We start from the raw sequence: 25,980 nt of genomic DNA on the forward strand, positions 1-25,980 counted from the left end.
GACACCTCCAGTACATCTGAAGCAAAACCCTGTAGTCGAACTTTCTAGCTACATCACATTGAGTTTTTTGAGAGAAAAATGCTAACTACTCAGTGGTTGAGTTAGTGGAGGTTTAAAAAAAAGCATTTGAGGGGCGCCTGGGTGGCTCAGTCGGTTAAGTGTCCGACTTCGGCTCAGGTCATGATCTCGCGGTTTGTGAGTTCAAGCCCCGCGTTGGGCTCTGTGCTGATAGCTCAGAGCCTGGAGCCTGTTTCGGATTCTGGGTCTCCCTCTCTCTCTGACCCTCCCCCGTTCATGCTCTGTCTCTCTCTGTCTCAAAAATAAATAAACGTTAAAAAAAATTTTTTTGAAATAAAAAAAAAAGCATTTGATAAAATGCTTATTACAAATAAAGTACTAAGGAAATGAAGTAGAAAAATACTTCTTGGCATGTTGAAAAGTGTCCTCTAAAAATAATAGTAGGGGTAGCTGGCTGGCTCAGACAGTGAAGCGTGCAACTCTTAATCTCAGGATTGTGAGTTTGAGCCCCACGATGGTGTAGAGATTACTTAAAATGTTTAGGGGCATCTGGGTGGCTCAGGTCGGTTAAGCATCTGACTCTGGCTCAGGTCATGATCTTACGGGTCATTAGTGCTGACAGCTCAGAGCCTGGAGCCTGCTTTCAGAGTCTCTTTACCCTACTCTCTGCTCCTCCCTCACTCACAGTCCTCTGTCTCTCAAAAATGAATAAATGTTAAAACAATTAAAAATAAGTAAAATCTTTAAACAATAGTAAAAATAATAGTAAATACTAAAAACAGGTATAAAAACATGGAGCAGCGCTGCTCAAAATGTTTGTTACGGTGGTAAGTATAAAAAGGAGTGCACAATTAGAAATGCTAATAGAATGACAGCAGTTTTACATTTGTTGACTATAATAATTAGAGAACTTGGGCTTGTATTTTGTATGTCTGATTTATATTTCTAGCAGTTCATTTTCATTGTATTTACAAAAATTTTACTCCCAGTGGATTAGGGGGAAAAACTCAAAACCAGTTCTTCTTTGCAGATAGTTGTAAAGTTAAGACAAGACCCAATGTGTCCACTACCACTGCCATTACTCTCAATGTGACAGATTTTTACTGAAGGATAGTGTTAAGTCTTAAAGAGATTTTACCATACTTGCAATCTAATGATTCAGCCTAATGGCAGAAGACACAGGACTTCTGAGTTAGAGACAAAGGATGTTTACTACTCATGGGATAGCAGGCAGCATGAGCTTGATGTTTGTATTGCCCACCCCCCCCCCCATGTCCTTAAATCTTTTGGGGACAATATGGAGCAGGTCCAGGTAGATCCTGAGGGCACAGTTAATTGGTATTACACTTGAGGTACTTGGAGTTTAAGAAACTGTCGGTCTTAAAAAGAAAAAAGGAGCTGCTGGCAAAACTGCAACCCTATCTTTTTTACTATCCTCATTAGGAAATAAATCTGCTCCCTACCCTGGAGTAAGATCTTACCTCTGCCTTCCAAGGTTATTATTTGCTATTCAAACCTCCTTGAAAAGATGTTTAAACAAGACTTGGGGAGCCACAGATATTCATAGAGAATTGTCTTAACAGATAGAAGACTTGATGAAATATAGAGCCATATCGTGTTTCTGGCTGGGAGGTTGCATTATCATGTCAATCAGTTCCTTGTTAGGAAGGCCATTCTCCTTGAGTAAATTGTATAAATTTAACATTCTTTGATGAATTAGATTTAAAAAGTTAATTAGGGGTGCGCCTGGGTGGCTCAGTTGGTTGAGCGTCCGACTTTGGCTCAGGTCATGATCTTGCGGTTTGTGGGTTTGAGCCCCATGTTGGGCTCTGTGCTGACAGCTCAGAGCCTGGAGACTGCTTCAGATTCTCTCTCCCTCTCTCTCTGCCCTTCCCCTGTTCACATTCTGTCTCCTCTCTCTCAATAAATAAACATTAAAAAAAATTTTTTTTAAGTTAATTAGGAAAAATAATTGCTGAAAAATAGCCGAGAAGAATTTGAAAGTATACCAGCTGATCCTACCACATATTAATGAAGACTTTTAACTATTGTAAGATTACAGTAATTATATTTACATAATACTATTTCTAAATTAAAATATATATAAAATAACGCAGAACAGGTTTTGGACAGGAGAGGCCATCGTATGGAGGCTAGCACAAGAAGAAACTAGATTTGATCAAGAAACAAAAACAAAATAACCTTTTTGGACAGTAAGCAGTAGTAACAAAATTAAAAAAGGAAAAGGACAGTAAAACTTACTTGCAACTTGTATGACAAGGAATTAATAGCACTGAAATGTTAAATTCTTAGAAATTAATGAGAACAATGGATATCCAGATAGAATAATAGGCAAAGCAAATGTAAATTAAAATAATAGGCTGTTAAAACAAAAAACTGAGCTAATATTGGTACAGGTATAAAACACTTGCTATAATTTCCAGAATTGAAGATGTAGAGAAATAGATTGTCATATATATATAGTGCTGGTGCACATATAGAATTGCAATTTTTCTGTAATGTACCGTGGTGCTTTTTAAAATGTTGATGCCTTTTAGGGGCGCCTGGGTGGCGCAGTCGGTTAAGCGTCCGACTTCAGCCAGGTCACGATCTCACGGTCCGTGGGTTCGAGCCCCGCGTCGGGCTCTGGGCTGATGGCCCAGAGCCTGGAGCCTGTTTCCGATTCTGTGTCTCCCTCTCTCTCTGCCCCTCCCCCGTTCATGCTCTGTCTCGCTCTGTCCCAAAAATAAATAAAAAACGTTGAAAAAAAAAAAATTAAAAAAATAAAATGTTGATGCCTTTTAGATTTAAAAAAAATTTATTTTTAAGTAATCCCTACACCCACATGGGGCTTGAACCCACAACCCTGAGATCAAGAGTCTAAGCTCCACCAACTGAGCCAGCCAGGCACCCCAGGTGTTGATGCCTTTTAACCCAGGAATTTCACTTTTTTTTTAATGTTTGTTTATATTAGACAGCAAGGGAGGGGCAGAGAGAGACTGATACAGAATCCAAAGCAGGCTCCAGGCTCTGAGCTGTCAGCACAGAGCCCAATGTGGGGCTTGAACTCACGAGCCATGAGATCATGACTTGAGCTGAAGTTGAGGTTTAACTGACTGAGCCACCTAGGCACTGTCCAGGCATTTCACTTAAGTGAATCTTTCCTGAAAGAAGCCAAAGTACAAAGAGTCTGTGGCAGTGTTGTTCTGTAATTTAAGATCAGCTACAAGCTAAATGTTCATCAACGTGGTATTGCCTAAGTTATGCGTACTACTTCCATCCATTGGAGTAGTAAGTCATTAAAATTCATGTAGATTCATATTTAAAGAAGTAAAAGATGTATGTAAAATATTTTACATTTTATATACAATGTATATAAGACAACTGGAAGTCTTTTCTACCCATACTCTTGGTTGTCTCCTCGGTTTCATCTCTCTCTTCAAGTCACTTAGGAGTATGACTTTCCTAGTTCACTTCATTTAAATAGTGGTCTCGCATAGTGTCCCTTTTATTTTCTGCATAATTTTTCTTGGCAGTATTGTATTGTCCTTGACCTATTATGTGTTGTTTAGCTTTGTAAGAATGTAGAATTATAATACAGCTATTTGAATATAGCTCTGTAAATACAGGACAGCTGTCTCTTTTGTTCATTTTTTCCTCAGTACCCAGAACTAATAGAAAGGGTCCTGACAGATGCTTCTTGAATGTGGAATGTAGTTATAAAACTACTGAGTGGAAAAAGATTAACTATATACCATAAACTAATTGGACTTTTTTGGGAAAAACTGTTGTTTGTTTACATATAAAATCTCCAGCTGGAGAATTATGAATAATTTTTACTACCCTTTTTTCTGCCTCAAGTGAGAACATAATAGTTTTTTAATCACTGAAAACAAAGATACTAATATTATGGAGATACGAAGGGGTGACATGTGGACTTCCTTTATGTGAAAGAATTTACTAGTCCCTGTGAGGGTGAAATTACTGACACCACCTTGTCTCTTCCTCTTGCAGGTAGCACCTCCCCCACCTCCACTTACTGATACACCTGATGCCACGGCAAATGCGGGCGAAAGTTTACCAGCAACCATGGGAGGACCTCTTCCTCCCCATTTGGCTCTTAAGGCAGGTAAGGGACTTGAAAGTGCATGTATGACAGTGGATAAGATACACATGATCCTGCTTAGTTATCATCTCTTTCTCATTTGGATAGAACGAAATTACTATAGTAAACTCATAATGTTGAGAGAATGCAGGGGCTTCATAAGTTTACAAATACCACCAGTGATTTCTCTTATTAAACATGGTATAGCCTGATTCCTTAGCTGTTGTTAGCTTTTACAAATTTTTTCTTAAAGTTGTAATTATTTTGAGAGCATGCATCTGAGAGAGGGCAGGGCAGAGAGAGAGGGAGAGCAAGAATGCCAGTCTGGCCCCACACTCTTCAGTGCAGAGCCCAGTGCGGGGCTCAGAATTCACCATGAGACCGTGAGCTCATGACCTGAGCCAAAATGAAGAGTTGGATGCTCAACCGACTGAGCCTCCCAGGAGCTCCAGCTTCTAATTTTTATCTCTGGCTAGATTTTGCACAGGCTAGGACATTTGATTAAAGGGTCTTGTTTATTGCCCTTTCTTTTTTATTTTTATGTTCATATTTTATTTATCTGTTCCAAGTTTAATTTTTGAGAGAGAGAGAGTGTGAGTGGGCAAGGGGCAGAGAGAGGGAGAGAGAGAGAATCCCAAGCAGGCTCCACACCACCGTCACACAGCCTGATGCGGGGCTTGAACTCATGAAGCTGTGAGATCATGACCCGAGCCGAAACCAAGAGTTGGATGCCTAACCCACTGAGCCACCCAGACACCCCTGTTGCCCTTTCTTGTTTCTGACTAATTCCTCCCAGATATATTGTAGACTTGTTTACTTTATGGATCCAAAGTGTTGCTGAATTCTATATATTATTGTCAAAGCTTTTATTGGTCTGCCCAGTATAGGAAAGATTTACTAGGATCTTGGTCAAGCTGCTTAAGTCTCAGATCCAACATTTATGAAATGAGAATAACAGTAGTATTTACTTTGTAAGAAGATTGTTGTGAGGAGTAAATTTTTTTAAAAGGATGTCGTAATCTTTGCAGAGCTAATAGGCAATATTCACTATCTTTCTCTATTAACTATCTTTCTCTGCTTTCCTACCAAGATTCATCACTTTCTTACACCTTTTCAGCTTCTCCTAATCCCCATCACTAGTGCTAACAGTTTTCTCTCAAGGTCATAGTTAGCAAAGAAGCAGTTTTAACAAATTTAATCAGGTATCAAGTTTAATCAACTTGAAAATGTGTGCTAGATTGTCAGTAACTTATGATCATTGCCAGGAGCCCCCCTCTACATACAAGCCTTGAGATTATCAATTTAGACCTATACTCCAATCATGAAACACTTTTTAAGTAAGTCATGAAGATTTGGGGCCCATTTCCAAATAATTGAAACTTTGGCTTTCTAATTACAGAATGCCAAGCTTTAAGAATATTCTTTTGTAATGTTTTAGGATCTTCCTACAGTTTGATTCATTAAGAGAACACTAAATTTCTTTCCTTAATAGAAAATAATTCTGGAGTTGGGGCCTCTGGCTATGGTCCTCCTGGGCCCACATGGGATCGAGGAGCCAACTTGAAAGACTATTATTCAAGAAAGGAAGAACAAGAAGTACAAGCGGTAAGGCTGTCATCTTTTGTCACATATCCAGGATTGTGACTTAGTGCTTGATTCACTGCAAGGTTCAAGATAATTCAGTTTAATAATTTGGTGATTCTTTTAAGTTGTCATTTGAGACTACTTGTTCACACAAGACAATATAAACCCAATCTACCCATTAACTCTGGTCACTAGGATCAACTGTGAAATAACAGTATTTTTCAGGTGGTAGAGTGTGTCCTCATCTGCTTTACAGGAAATGTAGGTACCTCAGTAAACCTCATTTCACGAGCAATCAGAGTAAAAATGTCTTAATAGGACAGCTTATTTTTCCACTTAATGTATTTGAAGTGTTAAAACCAACAAAAAAATTCGTCAGTGTTTCTTGGGAACAGTTTAAATACAGTACGTTTAGCTAATGGCTTGTTTATACAATAGGACCACCAGATGCAGTAAAAACTAATTCTGGTTCAATTTTGACTAGGATTAGAAACTTTAAAAACCATTTTTGCATTATAAAGGATGGCACAAAGAAGATACTGTTATAATTTTTAATGTTTAAGAGAGTGGAGTGGGGGAGGGCCAGAGAGAGAATCCCAAGGAGACTCTGCACTGTCAGTGCAGAGCCTGATACAGGCTCAAACCCATGAACCATGAGCTCATGACCTGGGCTGATATCAAGAGTCAGATGCTTAACTGAGCCATCCAGGCACCCCTAAATTTCTTTACCTTAAATATGCATAACTAAACTAAAATTAATGGAGCCAAATTTAATTATCATTGATTCAACAGACTTTAGAGTCAGAAGAAGTGGATTTAAATGCTGGGCTTCATGGAAACTGGACATTGGAAAATGCTAAGGCTCGCCTGAACCAGTATTTCCAAAAAGAAAAGATCCAAGGAGAATATAAGTACACCCAAGTGGGTCCTGATCACAACAGGTTTGCTTGTTTCAGTCTTTTCCTTCTATAGTAAGTTAGGTTGTTTTGTATATTCATCGTTCTTTGTACATGTTCTCTGATTCAGTTTGTGGATTAGAAGTGAATTGTGAAAACAAGTTGCGCAAGAAAAATTGTCCTTGATTTGTAATTAGTAGTTTACTAGGATTTTCACTTAGGTGTGTGATTTTTAGAAGTTCTGCAAAAATCTGTGTTGCTAGACTTTTGAGGTTCTCCTTTGTATCTGTGAGAGGCAAAAATCATAGCCACAAGTGGTGGTTTGTCTGTGTTTGGCTTAACAATCAGCCCAAGGTGGTGAGTTTATTTACTGTCGCTGTGGTATTGTTAAAGGTAGTAGTAAGGATTATTTAATGGATTAAGTTAGACACTCAAGTTTCAAAGTCTCGGGTGAACTGCATGCGTCTAGATCCAAATTTCCCTTTAGCTTTGAAAGTTGCCAGCTCTTGAGTCCTGTTGAAGTGTGTAAAGGCTTATTGTAAAGCTGAAGGATAGCTTCAGTCTTTGTACGTGAGTTAAATTAGCCTACTTTTATCCTGTTAAGTTTATAAAACTGAACATAAAGGGAGGTCATTGTAACAGTTGACAGTATGTTTCTCAGCCTGCTTGCTGTTCTTCCTGAGAGCATTCCAGGGTGTAGTAATTATTACTCCCAGGAAGGCTCATATGGATTAGACTCTTCTGGGGGCACTGTATTTTTATTGGAAGGTAAAGAAGGCTATGGATACCTTCTGGATGATTTAATTTGCTGTCCTTTATGTGAAATAAATTACTCAAAATGCATTAAAAGTATTTTCCTTGAAAATCAGAGTGTTCTCCCTTCATTACATCTAGTAATCCTAAAATAATTATTACCAAAATAAAATTTTGACACTATGATCAAAATGATGTTCAGAGCATGGTTCCCCCTGCTTCCTACTGTTTGTTCAATCCTGAATTCTCAAAATACTTAATTCTGACATCAGACTTTCTAAAACCCTTGGAGGTTATAAAGGAAGGATCCATTTATTGATTTTTCTTTAATATGTTGTCCTTCTGAACTGATTGAGCTTATTAGTATCACTTGGTGACTTTAAGAACAGATAAGCCAAGCTTGTTGTAAAACATGTTTGATACCAGTATGACTCCTGATTCAAAGAATTGAAGAATTCAGGATATGACAATGAGGGAGGCAAAAGACCGTTGGGGGAGCTAGGACAGCATCTCCTTATGTCCTTTATTTAAAGGCATAACAGACAGCAACACCAGAGGTCTGTGTTCATAACACACATGTGCTGCTGCTTAGGCTGAACTAAGCAATCACATGGAAAACTATTGTAAACTGATTTCTGGTGTCGCTGTTCCCCCTAGGTGGAGGAGAATGAGATTGAGTGCTGACTTTAAGCCTGGCTGAGAAACATACTGGCATCGGTGTCATTAATGAAAGGGTGGATGTTGTTCCCCTGAAAGCCAGTGGCCTTTGACCCCTGAAGCCGCTGTGCCTGAAGGTCAGTTCACAAGAGGTATAGGAAGGAGTCTAACATTTATTTTTTTCTTAAGCCTTACCTAACCTTTTATTCAAAGCACAGAGTCAAGGCTAGAATGTACCTGAGCAGTGGAAGGATCAGATAGCATACAGTGTTCAAAGGACAGTTTTTGCTTTATTGAAACCTAAATTCATTCCCTAGAATCTGCTAGTGGTTTTAGCTCTAACTTCCAAAAAAAAATATCTTGTTCTCTGATTTAATAAATAAGTGTGATGTAAGTTTTTTGTTATCAAGGGCTGCTTCCAACTGCAGGCATATACCAGACCCCTGCCTCAGGAGCCACAGATGCATGCATAGTGTTTGTATGTTCACGTGTATGTGTGCAATGCATGCATATATTTAGCTTATCTTAACAGATTGAAGTCATTAGTGGGTGGCCCATGCAAAGCAATCTTAAAATAATCACAATTATAATTTCAAGAATTTGGGGCCTATTTCTTTGCCCCAGGCTAAATGGAAAATTCCTTTTCATTGAATGTGTTCTAGCTATTCAGACTGCAACCTTTGGAGTAAGTAAACATCATCTAAACCTTAACATTTTCTTTTTTGTGAACAGTTGGCTTGTCAACTTTGATTATGGTTGTCTTGTGCCATGTTGTACATTATTTGAAGTTTACATACATTTGATTTATTCTAGGATTGAACAGAAATAAGTGTTTACAATGGTTTTTTGCTGTGACTTGCCTAAGCAGTTGGAAAGCCTGCCTGATTTGGGAGTCCTGGATTTAGTCATTTCTAACAGTGAAATTCCTAACCTTGTTTGTATATGTTGTTACAGGAGCTTTATTGCAGAAATGACCATTTATATCAAGCAGCTGGGCAGAAGTAAGTATTACTGTTCTTGTGATATTCTGAGTCTTCCATAGTGGAGTAACAGTCTTCAGCCACATATATGTGAAGCTATATTAACTGAAAGAGTATTAATTGAAAGGTAGCATCTGGGGTATTTTAGAATATTAGTAATTCTATGAATTAGAGGGCTCAGTTTCCCAGTTTGCATGTGAAAAAGAGATCATGTTAGTATATTTCAAAGGGTAAGAAGAGATGGTAGGTAGGCAATTTAGGAGTCTACCAGTGTTAAAGAGCTTTAAAACTTTTTTTAATATCTTTCTACCTGAGAATGTTTCCCAGTTTGTTCAGGTAAAACTAGCAAAGTGAAATTTAGAAAGTAAGTTAAATGATAGCATTTGAAGCCAAAGGTGGATGTGTAGCATTTCAGAGTCGTAGAGTCAAGAAGAGGTGAGAAAGTTACCCAAAATAAACACAAAGAGGTTGGGGTTATTCATAAAGGAAGTAAAAAGACAAAGATCTGATCATGTATTCTCTATTCTAAGACCATAAGTTTAAAGCAGGCAGTGTTATTATACTTGAAAGGAAGGAACTAGTCCTGTGTACCTGGTTTTGTCCCTAATGTTGCTGGGACTCCGTTTACTTATCTGCAAATTGAGAGAACAGCCTAAGATTCTATCCAGCTTGAGAATTCTGGAACTAACATCAATGATTTAAAGTTATAGTATATGAAAGACTTCTCATAAAATCAGATCTTCAAATCATCAAGAGATGATGTTGAATTTTGTTATCCTAGACTTTAAAAATAAGTTAGACTTTGAGTGGATGAGATACTAAGGGATGAGGATAAAGGCAGTCTAATTTGTGCCATTTTCTTGAAGAATTTAAGTAGCTGCTGGCTTCATTCTGGTGCCAGGAACAGCAAACTGCAGGCCTCCGGCCAAATATAAGTTCACTACCTGTTTTATAAACAAAATTTTATTGGAACATAGCAGCACTCATTTGTTTATGTCAGGGGCTAGCAAGCTTTTGTAAAAGGCCAGATCATAAATATTTTAAGCTTTGCGGGTCACATCTATCACCTGTTGTTATTTTTATAACTCTTCTAAAAACAGATAAGCCATTTTTAGTTCTTGGGCCCATAGTTTGTCATACTCTAAGTGTTGTCTGTGGATGCTTTCGTGCTTTCAAGGCAGAGTTGAGTGGCTATGACAGACACGATATGGCCTGCCAAGCCTAAACTATTTATTATCTTATTCTTTATAGACTATCAGCGATTCCTGGAATCAGTGACCACTTTTGACCCATTTTTATTCCTTATTCTGTTTTTCAAAAGTTAAACTATGTTTTCTTTCTCTGTTTTAATGCCAGATGATATAAATAGTGACAACTTTGTTGAAATACGTTAACTGCTTTCATAATGATGATTTGTCTGTGTCTTTGTATCAGCCTGTAATCAAGATAATTGATACGCTGTTAATGCAATTGCTGTTAGTTAGCAGTTAGAATGAAAAAGAATTTACAACCTACTCTATTTGGGGTGGGGGGTACTTTTGTACCTAAGCCCCTTAGTTGATGGGGCTTATGATGAGATTTTTCTTTACTCAGATGACTTATCCTATTGTCTTTGGTAATCCTGACCTTAAATTATAGGGATTTTCGCACGCGAACATGGATCAAATAAAAAACTGGCAGCACAGTCCTGTGCCCTGTCACTTGTCAGACAACTCTACCATCTCGGAGTAATTGAAGCTTACTCTGGACTTACAAAGAAGAAAGAAGGAGAGACTGTGAGTCTTTAGACTTAGTAGTACAGAGAGATACTCTTAAGATTCAATTTAGCTTTTGATTTGTATTTGGCTAAAGAAGTTTAATTCATAGTTTTAGGAATCTTACTCAAGAAATGGAAATGGCCCTTCTAATCCTCTGTCTGGCGTGATGCTGTGTTCAGAGTGGGCAATGAGTAAATAATCATTAAAGTCATTTTTTCATGACAGGGAATTGACCTATTGTTTGTTTTATGAATATTGTAGACCTAGTTAACTATATGCTCTTAACACTGCTATAGTAGTTTTGAGTAGTGCTCATATGTGACATAATTTTTATTCATATGTATATTACATAATTTTCATGGCTTTCCTTTTTCGGTAGGTGGAGCCTTACAAAGTTAACCTCTCACAAGATTTAGAGCATCAGCTGCAAAACGTCATTCAGGAGCTAAATCTTGAGATCGTGCCCCCAGTAAGCATACAGTTATTTAATACACCGTTGTATTGAACATCTCTAGTCAGACAACTAACTGGTATTGCCGTTTTTGTTTTTCTTGTTTTTTAATAGCCTGAGGATCCTTTTCTGCCTGTTGTACTTAACCTTGGCAAATTGGCTCACTTTGAGCCATCTCAGCGACAAAACCAAATTGGTGTGGTTCCTTGGTCACCTCCACAATCCAACTGGAATCCTTGGACTAGTAGCAACATTGATGAGGGGCCCCTGGCTTATGTGAGTGCAACATTGTTTTTGAGCTCAGACTCTTATCTAAGCTTTTGAATACATTTCATTAAGATATCCAGATTATAAAAACTTTTCAATTTAAATATAAGTTATGTACTTTTGTTTGATTGTTGCCTTCCCATTTTACAGGCTACTCCAGAACAAATTAGCATGGACCTCAAGAATGAGTTAATGTACCAGCTGGAACAGGATCATGATTTGCAAGCAGTAAGTCATTGAAGTTTTTAGACATATGGTACCCAGAGCTTCAGAACTTTATAGGTAGGGTAAAAAAAGACAAAAAAAAAAAAAAAAAAGTGGATGATACATTTTGCCCTTCTAGGAATATAGATCAAAGGTATTTATGAAACCAGTAATTGTAGTTACCTCTGAGAATAATGTTTTGAGTTAAGGGCCTGGGGTTGTTTTTTTTTTTTGTTTTTTTGTTTTTTGTTTTTTTTAATGTTTGTTTATTTTTGAGAGAGAGAGAGATCACGTGTGAGCAGGGGAGGGTCAAGAGAGAGGGGGAGACACAGAAAACCGAAAGCTCCAGGGTCTGAGCTGTCAGCACAGAGCCTGAGAAGCAAGATCATGCATGACAGCCAAAGTCTGACATTTAACTGACTGAGCCACCCAGGTGCCCCAAGAGCCTGGGATTCTAATGTAAATGAAGACATTAGGCTAATACCCCCTCCTTTTTTTTTTTTTTTTTTTTTTTTGGCATTTTTAACTATTTCCTGAGTAAAACAACATTAACACCTTACAAGAAAGGGAATGTGTATTGAATGTTCAGGGAGAAAGGAGGAAAATAAGGGTGTGGACAAGGCCACAGATAGATTCTTCAGAAACTTAGTGAAAAGAGATAGTTCTGTTAATGATATAAATATGTATATTTTACGGAAAAAAATGTGGTTTTTTAAATTTATTTTGTTTAGAGAGAGTGCACAAGTGGGGAAGAGGGGACAAGGGAGAAAGAGAGAAACTTAAACAGGCTCTGCTCAGCTTGGCGCCTGAAGTGGAGCTCAATACCATGACCTGAGGCCAGAATCAAGAGTCAGACGCTCAACCGACTGAGCACCCAGGCACGCCCTCCCAAAAATGTATTTTGAGTATGGAGCTAGTGGAAAGGAGGGTTTTTATAGAGATGGGAAATTTTTTTAGGATTAAGACAGTTGCTTCTAATGTATATGTTGGTAGAAATTTGATATGTAACTTTTATAAAACAGATCTTACAGGAGAGAGAGTTGCTGCCTGTGAAGAAATTTGAAAGTGAAATCCTGGAAGCAATTAGTCAAAATTCAGTTATCATTATCCGAGGCGCTACTGGATGTGGTAAAACTACACAGGTTCCACAGTTTATTCTAGATGACTTCATCCAGAATGACCGAGCAGCAGAGTGTAATATTGTAGTAACTCAGGTAAGTAGTAAGCCAACTTAGAAGGTATGTGTCTGGTGTTGATCGAGTTTGAGAGTAGGAAAAACGTAGCAGCCAGGCTATTTCTAATTCTTTGATTAACTCCCCTTTGTAGCCACATAAGGTACTGAAATTGGTAGAACGTTAGACCCTTTAAAAATTAAAAAAAAAAAAAATAGGCATTTAAGTCTTGTTCTAATTTCTTACACTGATGGGCTGAACTGAGCCATGTGAGTGATTCTTTTTGTGCTGGCTAGGGGGAGTCTTTTGGCCTAGAATCAGACAGGACTGAGAGTACTTTCTCCTTAAGTTCACGTGCAAATCTTGGTCCTCTCCATCTTACCACCTTAATACTGAGAGCAAGAGTAGGGAAGCTAACAGAACAGGTAATGGTTGACGCTAATGGAATGGTTACTCTCTGCCAGGTTCTGTTTTAAACAGTTGGTATTTTTTTTAACTCCTTTAAAGTTTATTATGACTGTAAGATGTACCTATTATTTTGTTTAATATTTCTCCTTCAGTAAATTAACGTACAAAAAGATACTAAATAAATAGCTCAAGTTATTAACACAGGATATGGTGGAACTAGGATTCAAAACCAACCGACTTGCCTTCAGGATTCTTCCTTTTAACTACGACATTGTATTACCTTATTAGCAATAGGGAAGAGCTGATTAGCTCTTCCAAACCTTCTCAGGTTAAAGCACTTCTCATCAGCTCTAACCCAGTACTTCTGGCACTTAGAAGGAGAGCATTGCAATAAACTAGATACCACCTCTCAGGCTGGCTCAGACCCTTGACTTAGGGATTCATAACCTGGGACACACAGTTGATTTTTGGGAAGGAGTTGTGAACCTTGAAATAGCAAAACATGTTTGTGCCTGTGCGTTTATGTGTATATGTACAAATCATATTTTTAAAAAATTTCTGAAATTGAGGTATATCTTTTAATTGGTTTCTGTGTTTGATGTGACAGTTGGGTTTTTTAGCCTAAAAAAGAATCACTGAAGGAATGAATGTTGCATTAAAAATCAGTGCTATCTTAGGCTTAAGAGATATGGTAAGTCTGCATTTTTTCTAGAAAAGGACCCCTCCCACTCCCAACACTGACTGTGAATCCTTTGCCTTACAGTGAAAGTTCTAACCCCAAGTACTGTGATCAGTAAAATATCCTTGCTCTTAATGTTTACCTATCTTGTAGGAGGTGTATTGTTAGGAGTCTTAAGCTATCCTCTGCCCACCCTCCTTACTACCACTCTCCACTTTTAATCTCAAAAATAGTCATGTGGGAAGAAATGCAGAATTCAGCAGATGAGCTGAAAACCTGTGTTCTCACTCAGAAAGTGGTTCACATGTCATGAGTAGAATAAAACCGCTTCTTAAGTGAGAAGGTGTGTTCGCACTAGCCATCCAATAAATGTCAAAGCCAAGTTGATCCAGCCAAAAATGGCTTTATGTGTTCTAGACAAAATTGGCTTTTGTGTTACAGTCTTCAACTTGTATAACTTGCTTACTAGCGTGTGTCCCTTCCCAAGTAATTTGTGGACATTTCCAATGGCTTGATCTGTAAAATGCACAGGTTTCCATAGATAGACTATAACAAATGTAAGCAGTGAGCTACAGGATGGAAGGGTGTGTCAAATGTTTTACTTCTTTGCATATGAAAACAGCTTTCATTTCTCTATTAGTCCTCTTGTTTTCTTTGATAAAGTGATAGAATCATGAAGTTGAAAGATACTTCAGAGAATTATTTCATCTTCTCTGGATGGAATGTTCGTAACAGGTGGTCACTTAACTTATGCTTTAAATTTTACATCAGTTGGGAATGTAGCTTGTGTTCTAATTTTGAACAAGTGACTGAACTGTTACATTGAATCTTTTTGTCCTAGTGCTTGTCCCAAAATCAGTCTCTGATGCCTTTTTCCTGTAATAAGTCTTTTTTTTTTTTAACATTTATTTATTTTTGAGACAGAGAGAGACAGAGCATGAATGGGGGAGGGTCAGAGAGAGAGGGAGACATAGAATCTGAAACAGGCTCCAGGCTCTGAGCGGTCAGCACAGAGCCCGACGCAGGGCTCGAACTCACGGACCGTGAGATCATGACCTGAGCCGAAGTCAGACGCCTAACCGAGTAAGCCACCCAGGTGCCCCTGTAATAAGTCTTTAAAAGCTTAAAAATTTGTATGATGTCCTAATGTTTCCTTTGTTTTAATAAACTTTTATGCACTTTATCATACTCTTAGGAAAAATTCCATCAAATCATTTATGAATAAAATCTTTCTTCAATATGTATTTTTTTTTTTAATTTTTTTTTTTTCAACGTTTATTTATTTTTGGGACAGAGAGAGACAGAGCATGAACGGGGGAGGGGCAGAGAGAGAGGGAGACACAGAATCGGAAACAGGCTCCAGGCTCTGAGCCGTCAGCACAGAGCCTGACGCGGGGCTCGAACTCACGGACCGCGAGATCGTGACCTGGCCGAAGTCGGATGCTTAACCGACTGCGCCACCCAGGCGCCCCTCTTCAATATGTATTTTAAATGGATTTTTTTTGTTTTAAAGTGAAGACTGTTGAGGAAACTGGAAGCTGAGAGGTCAGAGAAGGATACAAAAATTAAGGGAAGAAGATTACAGGGTCATTTGTCTCTCTGCTGTTTTGATGAATAGTCCTCTTGATACTGGTGTTTTCTGTGCATATTCAAGAAAATGTGGCCCATAGTGCTTCTGAAGATGGTTGTTTTAGCACCTCTTATGTTAATTTATAACCTTTTTCATTCATGGCTTTCTTGAGTCTCTTAAGACAGTTGTGTTTGGGGGCCATAGAGTTAAGAACTACAATAGGTACTAATTAAGGAATATGCCATCTCCTGTCTGTAGTCTTTTTTTTTTTTAATTTTTTTTCAACGTTTATTTATTTTTGGGACAGAGAGAGACAGAGCATGAACGGGGGAGGGGCAGAGAGAGAGGGAGACACAGAATCGGAAACAGGCTCCAGGCTCTGAGCCATCAGCTCAGAGCCTGATGCGGGGCTCAAACCCACGGACCGCGAGATCGTGACCTGGCTGAAGTCGGACGCTTAACCAGCTGCGCCACCCAGGCGCCCCATCCTGTCTGTAGTCATTTTAGAAGGCTGGAAACTACAAAGATGATAGACCTGAAAGTGGCACCAGGGAGATAAAAATCAACCCTCAAGTATCCAGTAACCTATGAATATACCTCCAAAGAGTCAAATATCCTAATAGATTTGAAGTTCTTCTAAAGTCACCTAGTTAGTAGAAATGTTGAGAACTTCAGAAGAGACAAAAATAGAGCAAGGAGATAATAGCAGTGTCCGGAATTTACCTGTTTGTAGAATGCAGCAAACTTCTTGAAAGGTCCCGGAAAACATTGTATTTTGTGCTTATTAGTGGAATATCATTTTCACATTTCCTGATATAAGTGTATAGCAGAACTCTTCTCTTGAAGGATAAATACAGAGCTCAGTTCTTCATGTGATGCTTGTTGACAGTGAGGTGCAGAGTACAGGTCAGTAGTGGTCAGTAAAAACTAGCATAGGTCAGCAAATCAAGGTACATAAAGCAGAGTATAAGCTCAGGAAAATTCAACACCATGTGTTCAAGAAGGCATCTTTTAATACCTATGTGGACAGGATAAATATGAACTAGGTGATTGCATACTTACCTATATTGGTTATTAGCCCCATTACCTAAGAGACTCTTAAATTAAGGATAGAAAAATCATAAATCATTTTTTTGTATTCAAAGGATATTGATAATTTTAGTGAAGTCATTGAATTTTTGTTACGGATTCTTTTCTTTTTAAGATTGTTATTCTCTGATTTCTTAAATAGTACTGTCATAACCTGGGATAACATACTGATATTTAAACATGAAACTCAGAAAAAGTTTTCCCAAGCAAGGAACTTGTACTTTATAACCCTGCCATCAAGAATTTTTTGACAAAATCAAATTCAAGTCAACTTCGAAGCATTCAGTCTTTATAAATCTGCATGTACCTCCAGGATATCATCATAGCCATAGTATCCACCATGTAAATATTGTGTGCCTACAAGAATATGGAATACTTCAGAAGATTTTGTTTTCAGAAAAATTAAGGTCCAACGCTTAAAACATTAGCCTATGGCATTCCCCCTGGGTTTAGCATATTTATTGCTGGAAATAGTAATATACACTCCAGTTTTCCTCGCCATGTAAGCCATGAACAGGCATGATTTCATTCAGTTTTCTATCTCTAGCACTGTCTATGGCTCCTGATACAAATATTCAAAGACTACTTTATGAGTTAATAAAATGATCAAATGAAAGATGGTCATAGTACATATGGCAAAGAAGGAGCGTATTGACCTTCTAAAAGCTGTACAGCTCAGTTAAATAATTTTTTAAACATGTGCCCTCGCTTTGATGCGAAGTTACCGGAACCATCTCCCACTGTGTGCCTACCCCCTTCCTTGCTGGAAAATTACTCTGAATATCATTAAGCATTTAGCCCAGTGGTGGATAAATTTTATTTTCTATAAAAACCTGAGGATTCCTTTATGTACAGAATGAAAAACAGCATTTTTAAGAGTCTTGCCACAGAATTAAATGGTAATTGTTTTTGTTATGATTTATAATAAATTTTGGAGTTTGCTGAAAAGCTCATTACTATTAATTGTGTTGATTGTTGATCTGGCAGTGGGACAGATTTATTTACTACACTAACTTAGTCTCCCTAATAAGTATAACTGTAGTTTTTTTAGCTTTTGAATGACTTTCTTTTTTTCTTATCTCAGCCCAGGAGAATAAGTGCAGTCTCCGTGGCTGAGCGAGTTGCATATGAGAGAGGAGAAGAGCCTGGGAAAAGCTGTGGCTACAGTGTTCGATTTGAGTCCGTCCTTCCCCGCCCTCATGCCAGCATAATGTTTTGTACTGTCGGTCAGTAATGGGTTTTATTTTGGCCTTTCGCTGGGGGTTTATATTGTGTCGTTTATGAAGAAAACTTGGTACGGTGCAGAGTGGCTAGAAATGAGAACTCAGGAGCCAGTCTTAGAATTCCAGTTTAAATAGAACTTCTGGCACTTTTTTCCAAAAAGGAGAGCATGAAGTTACCCTCTTGTTGTAGCTTAGGTTAGTAGAGTTGCATCTTTTAATACTCTTTTCGTCAAACAAATATGTTTCAGAGTACACTGTTAACCTTTTTAGTAACTTAAGTATTCAGGTTGCTGTGTCATTCTTAAAATGATGGTGGGGTTATATTAACTAAAGCATAGTGATTGTCGAGGAGTTTGTTTCTTTTCACTTTTTATACTTCCCTACTGTAATCAACATAGAAACTTAACTCCAGATGTTGCTCTCATTTCCTTTTCCAGGTGTGCTCCTAAGAAAATTAGAAGCAGGCATTCGAGGAATCAGTCATGTAATTGTAGATGAAATACACGAAAGAGACATAAATGTGAGTAACTTGAGAGTAAAAGTACTAATGCTAGGATTCTGAATTTAAAAAATTAAAGTAGAATGTCTTTCCCTTTCCCCACTTTACATCTTCTATCAAAATCAGAAACTTCAGTCACTAATACAGTAGACAACTGTTTAGCACAGGCAGTAAACCTTTTTTTCTTGGTTAAATGCACTGAATTCTGAAAGTAAAGTTCTCTTGTTAAGTGTCATTGCAGTGATTAGTAAGAGCTAGCATAATTCAGCAACTGAACTATTCATGACTGAAACACTGATAGAATTTTAATCAATTTTTCTTTGAACTGGAGGTTTATCTATGGTAAATGTTATTTTTAAATTTTATAGAATTAGTAATGTCTTTTTGGATGTGTGCAGCTCTGATCTTTTCAGATGTTAATGATAATCATGCTCTAATTAGGAGGAAACTAGAATTTATTTCACACCCTTCCCTTTTTTGGTCTTTGACAAAAATTGTATACAATTACTATATAATTGTATGATTTGAAGATTGATACCATAAAGCAACAATTTGTTTTTATGCCACTATTTTCCATATCCAGAGGTGTCATTGAATAGACAATATGTCATTCAAACTGTTAGCAAGCCACTGTTGCTCAAAACATTCATTGGCCTTTTCTTCAGACAGGACTCTTATAGCTGTTGTTGCTAGCCATCTTTATTTTGGGAAAACTTTGACCTTTATGGTTGAGCTAAAATGATTAAGAAAGTTTGGTTTATCAGATAACTTTTAAAATCTGAAATTTAACTTTCCAGTAGGATAAAATTTTTGTGGTTTTTGTCATTCAGAATCTCTTGAAAACTGTAGTTCTTTTTCTAATGAACTTAATCAAAATGAAATGTTTCAAAACTGTCTTCACCAGCGTGGGTACAATCCAGTGTTTTTAGTTTATTCCAAATCCTACTGGAAACATCATGGATCATCATTGCTATTTTCCTAAAAAAGATAAAATTAAAAAAAAGTTTCGGTCAACTTTCCTTCAAAGACTGTCAGGTCAATATGAAGGTACCATTCAATGAAAAAATGAAAAAGTACCTTTGCAGAAACTATATTCTCTTTCAGATGAACCTTATCCTAAATTATCCAACTTACAGATGAATTATTCTAAATAATAGAGGAATAGGAAAATTCAGCAATGCCGCTGGATTAAAAGGTTAATTACCCGAGTCATTTGTATTTTGTATATTAAAAACAAACAGCTAGAAAACAAAAGATAACATTGCTGTAGTCAGAATGTCAAGTACTTAAAGAATAAGTCAATCATATAGATGTCCATTCTTCCCAAGTTGATGTGGTTTGAATGCAGTTCTCATCAAATTCTCATCAGTGTTTTTCATAGAATTTAACAGGCTGATTATGAATATTTACAGGGAAAATTTATGGCCCCAAATAGCCAGGATTTCTGAAGAAGAGCAGACAGGATAGTCTTGGCTTTCCAGATATCAGCACTTAACTTGGAAGTTCTAGTAATTGAGATAGTATAGTCCCTGGGTTGACCATTTGACCACTGAATTATTCAGAGTGTAGAAACAGATGGTGTGTTGAATGCACCTTTGGTAAAAGAGTGATGATGCGTTGGGTCACTGGGAAAGGGGAATAGGTTCTATAGCAAATAGAGCTGGAAACAGATGGTCATCCATAAGGAAATAGGTGCAGTTGGATCCTTGCCTCCTATCTAAATACAAAAATCAGTTTCCAGATAGATTAAGGATAAATGCCAAAGCAATTTAAAAACTCTTTAAGTAAAAAATGTAAGTAAACGTCTAGATAGCACTGACCAATAGAAATATATATATGTCTGTAGGGTACCTGCATAGATGAGAGAGGAAAGGTATATGAAAAGGAATAAAAATTCGGGATCATTTTCTGTAGTTGAGGGAGGCAGAAAGTGACGAGCAAGAGGGCTTTGCAGCCAGGGAAGAGTTTACAGCTATAGGGCTGTAACTTTTGTGTTATTTGGTAGGTAGATGGGTACGGTACCTTATTAAGTAATAACTATTTTGGCCATTATTTTGTTTGAATGAACCAAATACAACCTTTGTAACATTGTAAGACATTTTAGCTTTGCAGGTGGTTGGATAACTGAGTTTGGGCTCATGGCTTTCCCATTTTCTGTAGCTAAAGTTTGTTTGCCTACAAATAGAAATTACATTGAAAATTTTGATGAATTCTTTGCGGTCGTTTTTTTTTTCCTCTTCTCCTGTCCAAATAGCACTCATTTCTAATCCCCACAGCTATTAGTCTAAAAACTGTTATTAAAAATTCTACTGAATTTCACAGTGGCCCTCTGTGTTACACTTCTGGAAGCTACCAAAGAACCTGAATTTCACTGATGTCTGCATAACAAGAAATCTCTTAGGTGTCTTTCATTAGAATGAACTTACGCGATTGTATTTTCATTTGTGTTTTAATAGACTGACTTCCTTTTGGTAGTGTTGCGTGATGTGGTTCAGGCTTATCCTGAAGTTCGCATCGTTCTCATGTCTGCTACTATTGACACCAGTATGTTCTGTGAATATTTCTTCAATTGCCCCATCATTGAAGTTTACGGAAGGACTTATCCAGTTCAAGGTAAATAGTTTGGAGGTGGGATGGGAAGGTAAACTTCTTTTATGCATTAGTGTTTGGATTTTCTTAATCTTGGAGATTGGAATAATAGTTCTAAAGACATTTAAAATACAGGCCAATGTGGAATATCAAATGAATCATGGCATTCTTGGGCTTTTAGTCAAACTATGGCAAGTGTAATCTGAGGAGCAAGAACAAGTTTCATTCATTTCTTGAGGAGTTGGCAAGTCCAGTAAATTTCCTGGCTCTTCCTTACAGCCGAAGATAGCTTTCAGAATTATATACAGTCAGGTGTAAATCAGTATAGCCTATAGATGTTTATGGAAGATAACAGTATAAGCAGCCAGAGTCAAATTAACAAGAGAATCTTTCTTAGAGCCAGAGCAGGAATATTTTAAAATGACATTAAGGTGTGTGTTTCAAGATCAAGTATTTCTGATGGTTAGGACCTCCTTTTTCAGAAGATTTTATTATTACCGTTTTTTAGGACAGCCATCTAATAGCTTGGTTAGAAAAATAAATTCTAGCACAGTCAAATTCAGGGCATGAAAATAAGCTAAAAATTTTGCTATGTGGGTATGAAATGATAAATGGCTATTTAGCATGCTATTTTTTTTTTTTTGAAATTCCAAAGTAAGAGTAGGCCTAAAATAAAAGCCAGGGCAGTTGTATCTTGTGAGGGTAAGGGCGACAATTCTAAAACTGCTTTACATGTATATTGAGATTGAAAAAACAATTAAGTGGATGGCAGATGGGGGAGTCAGGTTTACTGTTGGAGTTTAGAGGGTATAGGTAAGTAGGAGGGAAGCTTTGAATAAACTGGGTGGTATTGGATTACAGTTAGAGACAATCAGTAAGATGTCATGTTCAGATACAAGTGAATAGATAAATCATTACAGATATGTATGGATACACAGGTGAGTATACATGCATATATTTCCTAGCTCTGTCTGTTGACCACAGTGATGGAGACTGAGGGACACAGGAGCCAACTGGAAAGAGCTGGAATAATTTGACCAAAAAGAAAGGAACATAGTACAGAATTATAACCCTAAGGATAAAATAAATGCCCATGAATCTATATGGTGGTTGAATAAATAAATGGGTAACAAAGGCAGATCTCATATAATTCCCAAAAAATTATGTACTCTCCTCCTTACCTCGAAAACATGACTTACCTCCCAGTCCCTTGAGTGTATTGTGCTTAATGACTTGCTTCCACAGAGTAGAGTGTAGAAAGGGAGAAGCAAAAGTAACTTCACAGTAATTTGGAGTATACTTGTATATTCTTGTATATATACTGTTTGTAGTAACTTGGAGTAACTTAACAAACACTACCTCAGGTGAACAAGTTTAACATCGTCAGTGATGAGTCATGTAGGTTGTGTGTACCCTTGGTATAATGTGATGATTTGCACTTGGGACTCTTAGCATATAGAGGGGAAGTGTTCATAGATTATGAGACATTTCTTGACCCAGCAGAGAACCTCCGGGATATAATTGGTCAGCAGATACTCCAACTTTGCTGATGTCCCTCTTTAGAGTAATAACCAAAGGGAGACCATTTTATATGTGCGTCCTGATAGAGGAAGGATGGATTACAGTATATTACTGTATAGACCTCTCTTTCCATATCTAACTGCTGTACCATGGGAGTGTACAACCCAGTGCGTGTGCCCTGCAGCCATACCACAGATGTTTGATTGCATATAGGGGATACACTGTCTGGCTTAGTGGGAACATGAATGAGAGACACTTCACCCACCTGCAAGGCCCAAGCCTTAGTCCAAACATTAAGTTTGGAAAAAGAGGTTATTAACACTGGAATTTCTTGCCAATTGTGAAGAATCAGATTGAGGGTATTAAGGTAATTTTGAGTTATGAATTAGAAAATGAGTTTTGAAGACTGTTCCATTCTGAAAGTTGATTGTACTTACCTGACTGGATTGTCCTGGCAGAATATTTTTTGGAAGACTGTATTCAGATGACCCACTTTGTTCCTCCACCAAAGGACAAGAAAAAGAAGGAGAAGGATGATGATGGTTTTGAGGATGATGATGTAAGTGAATCTCATGGAGAATTTTCATTAGGGACAGGTGGTTAATGCAGTGAACAGAATGATTAAAGTAAAAAGTTGCAATGAGTTACCATTAAAGAAAACCTTTTTAAAAGCTATCATGTTTTTTAATTAATTGATGTATTTCACTCTAAAGAATTCCATGTAGTGACAAGCTCTTTTCATACCACAAGTTAAATCATCTCTGGAGAAAGGTCAAAAGGAGGAGGAGGAAATAGTAAGATGTTTAAAGGCCACATGTGGTTAGAAATAACTCCATTTTATAAGAGTTTGCTATTACATTTTCTATGGGCCAGAGTACCTGGGAAGCTGGTAGAGAGGCAGTCTTGTGCCCGACCCCAGCTCTACTAAATCAGAAGTTACATTTTAACAAAGTCTCCATGTGATCTATATATACAATAAAATTTTCAAAGCAGCAGCTATCCTCCTAGATTAGAGAGATTGTATGGTGATGACATTATCAGATGGAGAGTATTAAATCAGGGAGTCAGGAGGGATTTCCTAAGAAGAAACAAGAAAGAAAACCGACATTTATTTTGAGAGCTCAATCAGTGGTAATATAAAAATTCATCTTGTATCTGGAAATTTGAACAGAATAAATACTAAAAGACAGTTTAGCAGCGCAGAATTCAATAATAATCTGGGATATTTTTAATCAGAAGACTTAATATAAATGAACAACAAATTAGTTTATCGGGGGGAAAAAAGACCAGTTGTAACAATTCTGTTTCTCATTACTAAAGGTTTGGTTTATCACTGAATCTCAAGCAGACTTTATAGAAAATTCAGACACTTTTTATTTTTTTATTTTGAGAGAGAGTGGAGGGGCGGTGGAGAGAGAGAATCCCAAGCAGGCTCCATGCTGTCAGGGCAGAGCACCACACAGGGCTTAAACCCCTGAACCATGAGATCATGACCTGAGCTGAAATCAAGAGGCAGATGCTTAATCGACTGAGCCACACAAGTGGCCCAGACACATTATAATAGAAATAGATGATCAAGTGAGCTGCCAGGAGGACATTTATTTAAAAATTAAAGGACTTCATATTTGGTATGAGATGAGCCTGGGAATTCTACAGGGAGATATTGCGTATAAGTAAAGTAATTATATGGTAATTGATACATAGGATCATAGAACTTAATTAGTAAGGAAAATATTTTTGAGAAGTCAACAGAGTATAGTCCTAAGAGAGATAAATACATTTGGTAGATGGAGCCATTCAAAGTTGCAGAATTGAATTTAAGAGATTGTGCTTGGATTTTGGCATTGCCAATGTATTTCCCATACATAGGTCATGAGAAAAATTTGGTATCTCAACATGTAGCAGGTTCTACACTTTTAGAGCTTAAATTTCTATATGCAGATCTGATTAATCAGCTAGAATTAATAAGGACATTAGGTGTTATTTGAATGTGAAGAACACATCCAAGAGACACCTCATGAGCTGCAGTAATTGAGACCATTCAGAATATTTTTTTTTTTTTTTTTGCAGGCAAATTGCAACCTTATCTGTGGTGATGAGTACGGTCCAGAAACCAGGATGAGCATGGCACAGTTGAATGAAAAGGAAACCCCTTTTGAACTCATCGAGGCTCTACTCAAGTACATTGAGACCCTCAATGTTCCCGGAGCAGTGTTGGTGTTTCTGCCTGGCTGGAATTTGATTTATACTATGCAGAAGCATTTGGAGATGAATCCTCATTTTGGTGGGTGATTCTTTGAATTCTTCGAATTCTCACACAATATTTGACAGTGAAAGTTATTATTTTTGCTTGTTCCCTAGCCAGTGTGAAAACAAAACGTAGTATTGTGTCAGTATTTGAATAAAAGTATGCATTACGTAGAGCAGTTTTAAAATACGCTGTTATTTTTAAACTTTAACTTTTCCTTATTCTTATAGGAAGCCATAGGTATCAGATTCTACCTCTGCATTCTCAGATTCCTCGAGAGGAACAGCGCAAAGTATTTGATCCTGTACCAAGTGGAGTGACCAAGGTAAAAAATAAACATTTACACTTATGGGTTGGGAAGTTCCATAGTTTCTAAGCAGATGTTATAGGCCTTCAAAGAGCTACCCCTAAAAAATTGTAATCCAGCTAAATTGAGGAGGGAAAAAAAGGGTCTTATTGTAAGTTAAGTTTTTCATAAGTCAGGCTGCAGGTGGATGGTTTTTTTAAGGCTCCTGTAATTCTCTTGTCATTTGTTACATAAACAAATCCGTTCTTTTAAGTGCATAGTAGAATATTTTCTGAAGTATAATTTTTCTTAATATTTCATCACAGGTTATTTTGTCCACAAATATTGCCGAGACTAGCATTACCATAAATGATGTCGTTTATGTCATTGATTCCTGCAAGTAAGTTTCCAAGGCACCTATTTGCGTAGAGTAAATCTGAAGAATGTTCCATGTAGTATCTAGTATCGGAATCAAAAACACCTTTTTTTTTTTTTTAATTGAAGTTTTGTGTTCTTGTACTGTCAGAATTGCTGTGCACTATACATACTATGATACAGGCTAATTAGTAATTCTTGGTGTTGATTTGTCATAAGTCTGTTATAGTAGAAAGTGAAAAGCTTAACACTAACTTCTGAGCTTCCCACTGCTCTTGTCTGCTGATGTTTGCTCATTTCTCATTGGGTGTTTCCGTTGACCACTGCCACACAGTAGCAGGCTGGTTAGTGTATAAAGATGACCAGTATTTATCTCATGATAAGATATCCTACCTCTGAATCATTCACTTAAGAATTAAAAAGCTTCAAAAAAATTTTAAAAACTTCATATTTGGTACATGATGATCCTGAGAAATACACAGGGATGCATTGTGTACAGATAAGTACACGAGACACCCAGAGAGAAGAGAACGTCAAAACTTTGTTATATCTGGCCCATGTCTTCTCCACATAGTCCCACAGCTTGTCCCAGCAGTCGAGAAAGATCTGCCAGTGCCCGTTCTAGGGACTGGTGCAGAGCACGCAGCCC

At 37.4% G+C, this 25,980-nt stretch overlaps 1 protein-coding gene across 2 annotated transcripts in view; it reads left to right on the forward strand.

The window, feature by feature from the left end:
• DHX9 (DExH-box helicase 9) overlaps positions 1–25,980 on the forward strand; it is a 52,721-nt gene that overhangs the window by 16,979 nt on the left and 9,762 nt on the right. Inside the window, exons 4-19 of one of the 2 annotated variants that reach the window (XM_047076877.1) lie at positions 4,033–4,147; positions 5,616–5,728; positions 6,500–6,648; positions 8,968–9,014; positions 10,632–10,768; positions 11,130–11,219; positions 11,316–11,477; positions 11,619–11,696; positions 12,695–12,886; positions 17,675–17,816; positions 18,251–18,333; positions 20,769–20,925; positions 22,881–22,981; positions 24,493–24,706; positions 24,901–24,995; positions 25,283–25,356. In XM_047076877.1, coding sequence (XP_046932833.1) covers positions 4,033–4,147; positions 5,616–5,728; positions 6,500–6,648; positions 8,968–9,014; positions 10,632–10,768; positions 11,130–11,219; positions 11,316–11,477; positions 11,619–11,696; positions 12,695–12,886; positions 17,675–17,816; positions 18,251–18,333; positions 20,769–20,925; positions 22,881–22,981; positions 24,493–24,706; positions 24,901–24,995; positions 25,283–25,356 — 1,949 coding nt within the window. Of the gene's footprint in view, positions 1–4,032; positions 4,148–5,615; positions 5,729–6,499; positions 6,649–8,056; positions 8,151–8,967; positions 9,015–10,631; positions 10,769–11,129; positions 11,220–11,315; positions 11,478–11,618; positions 11,697–12,694; positions 12,887–17,674; positions 17,817–18,250; positions 18,334–20,768; positions 20,926–22,880; positions 22,982–24,492; positions 24,707–24,900; positions 24,996–25,282; positions 25,357–25,980 lie in introns of those variants that run through there. The other variant, XM_047076878.1, reaches the window with a different exon arrangement.

Source organism: Lynx rufus, unplaced genomic scaffold (genome assembly GCF_022079265.1).
Source record: "Lynx rufus isolate CCGP_SWC_20201006 ecotype Redwood Valley unplaced genomic scaffold, mLynRuf1.p SCAF_15, whole genome shotgun sequence".
Lineage (NCBI taxonomy): Eukaryota > Metazoa > Chordata > Mammalia > Carnivora > Felidae > Lynx > Lynx rufus.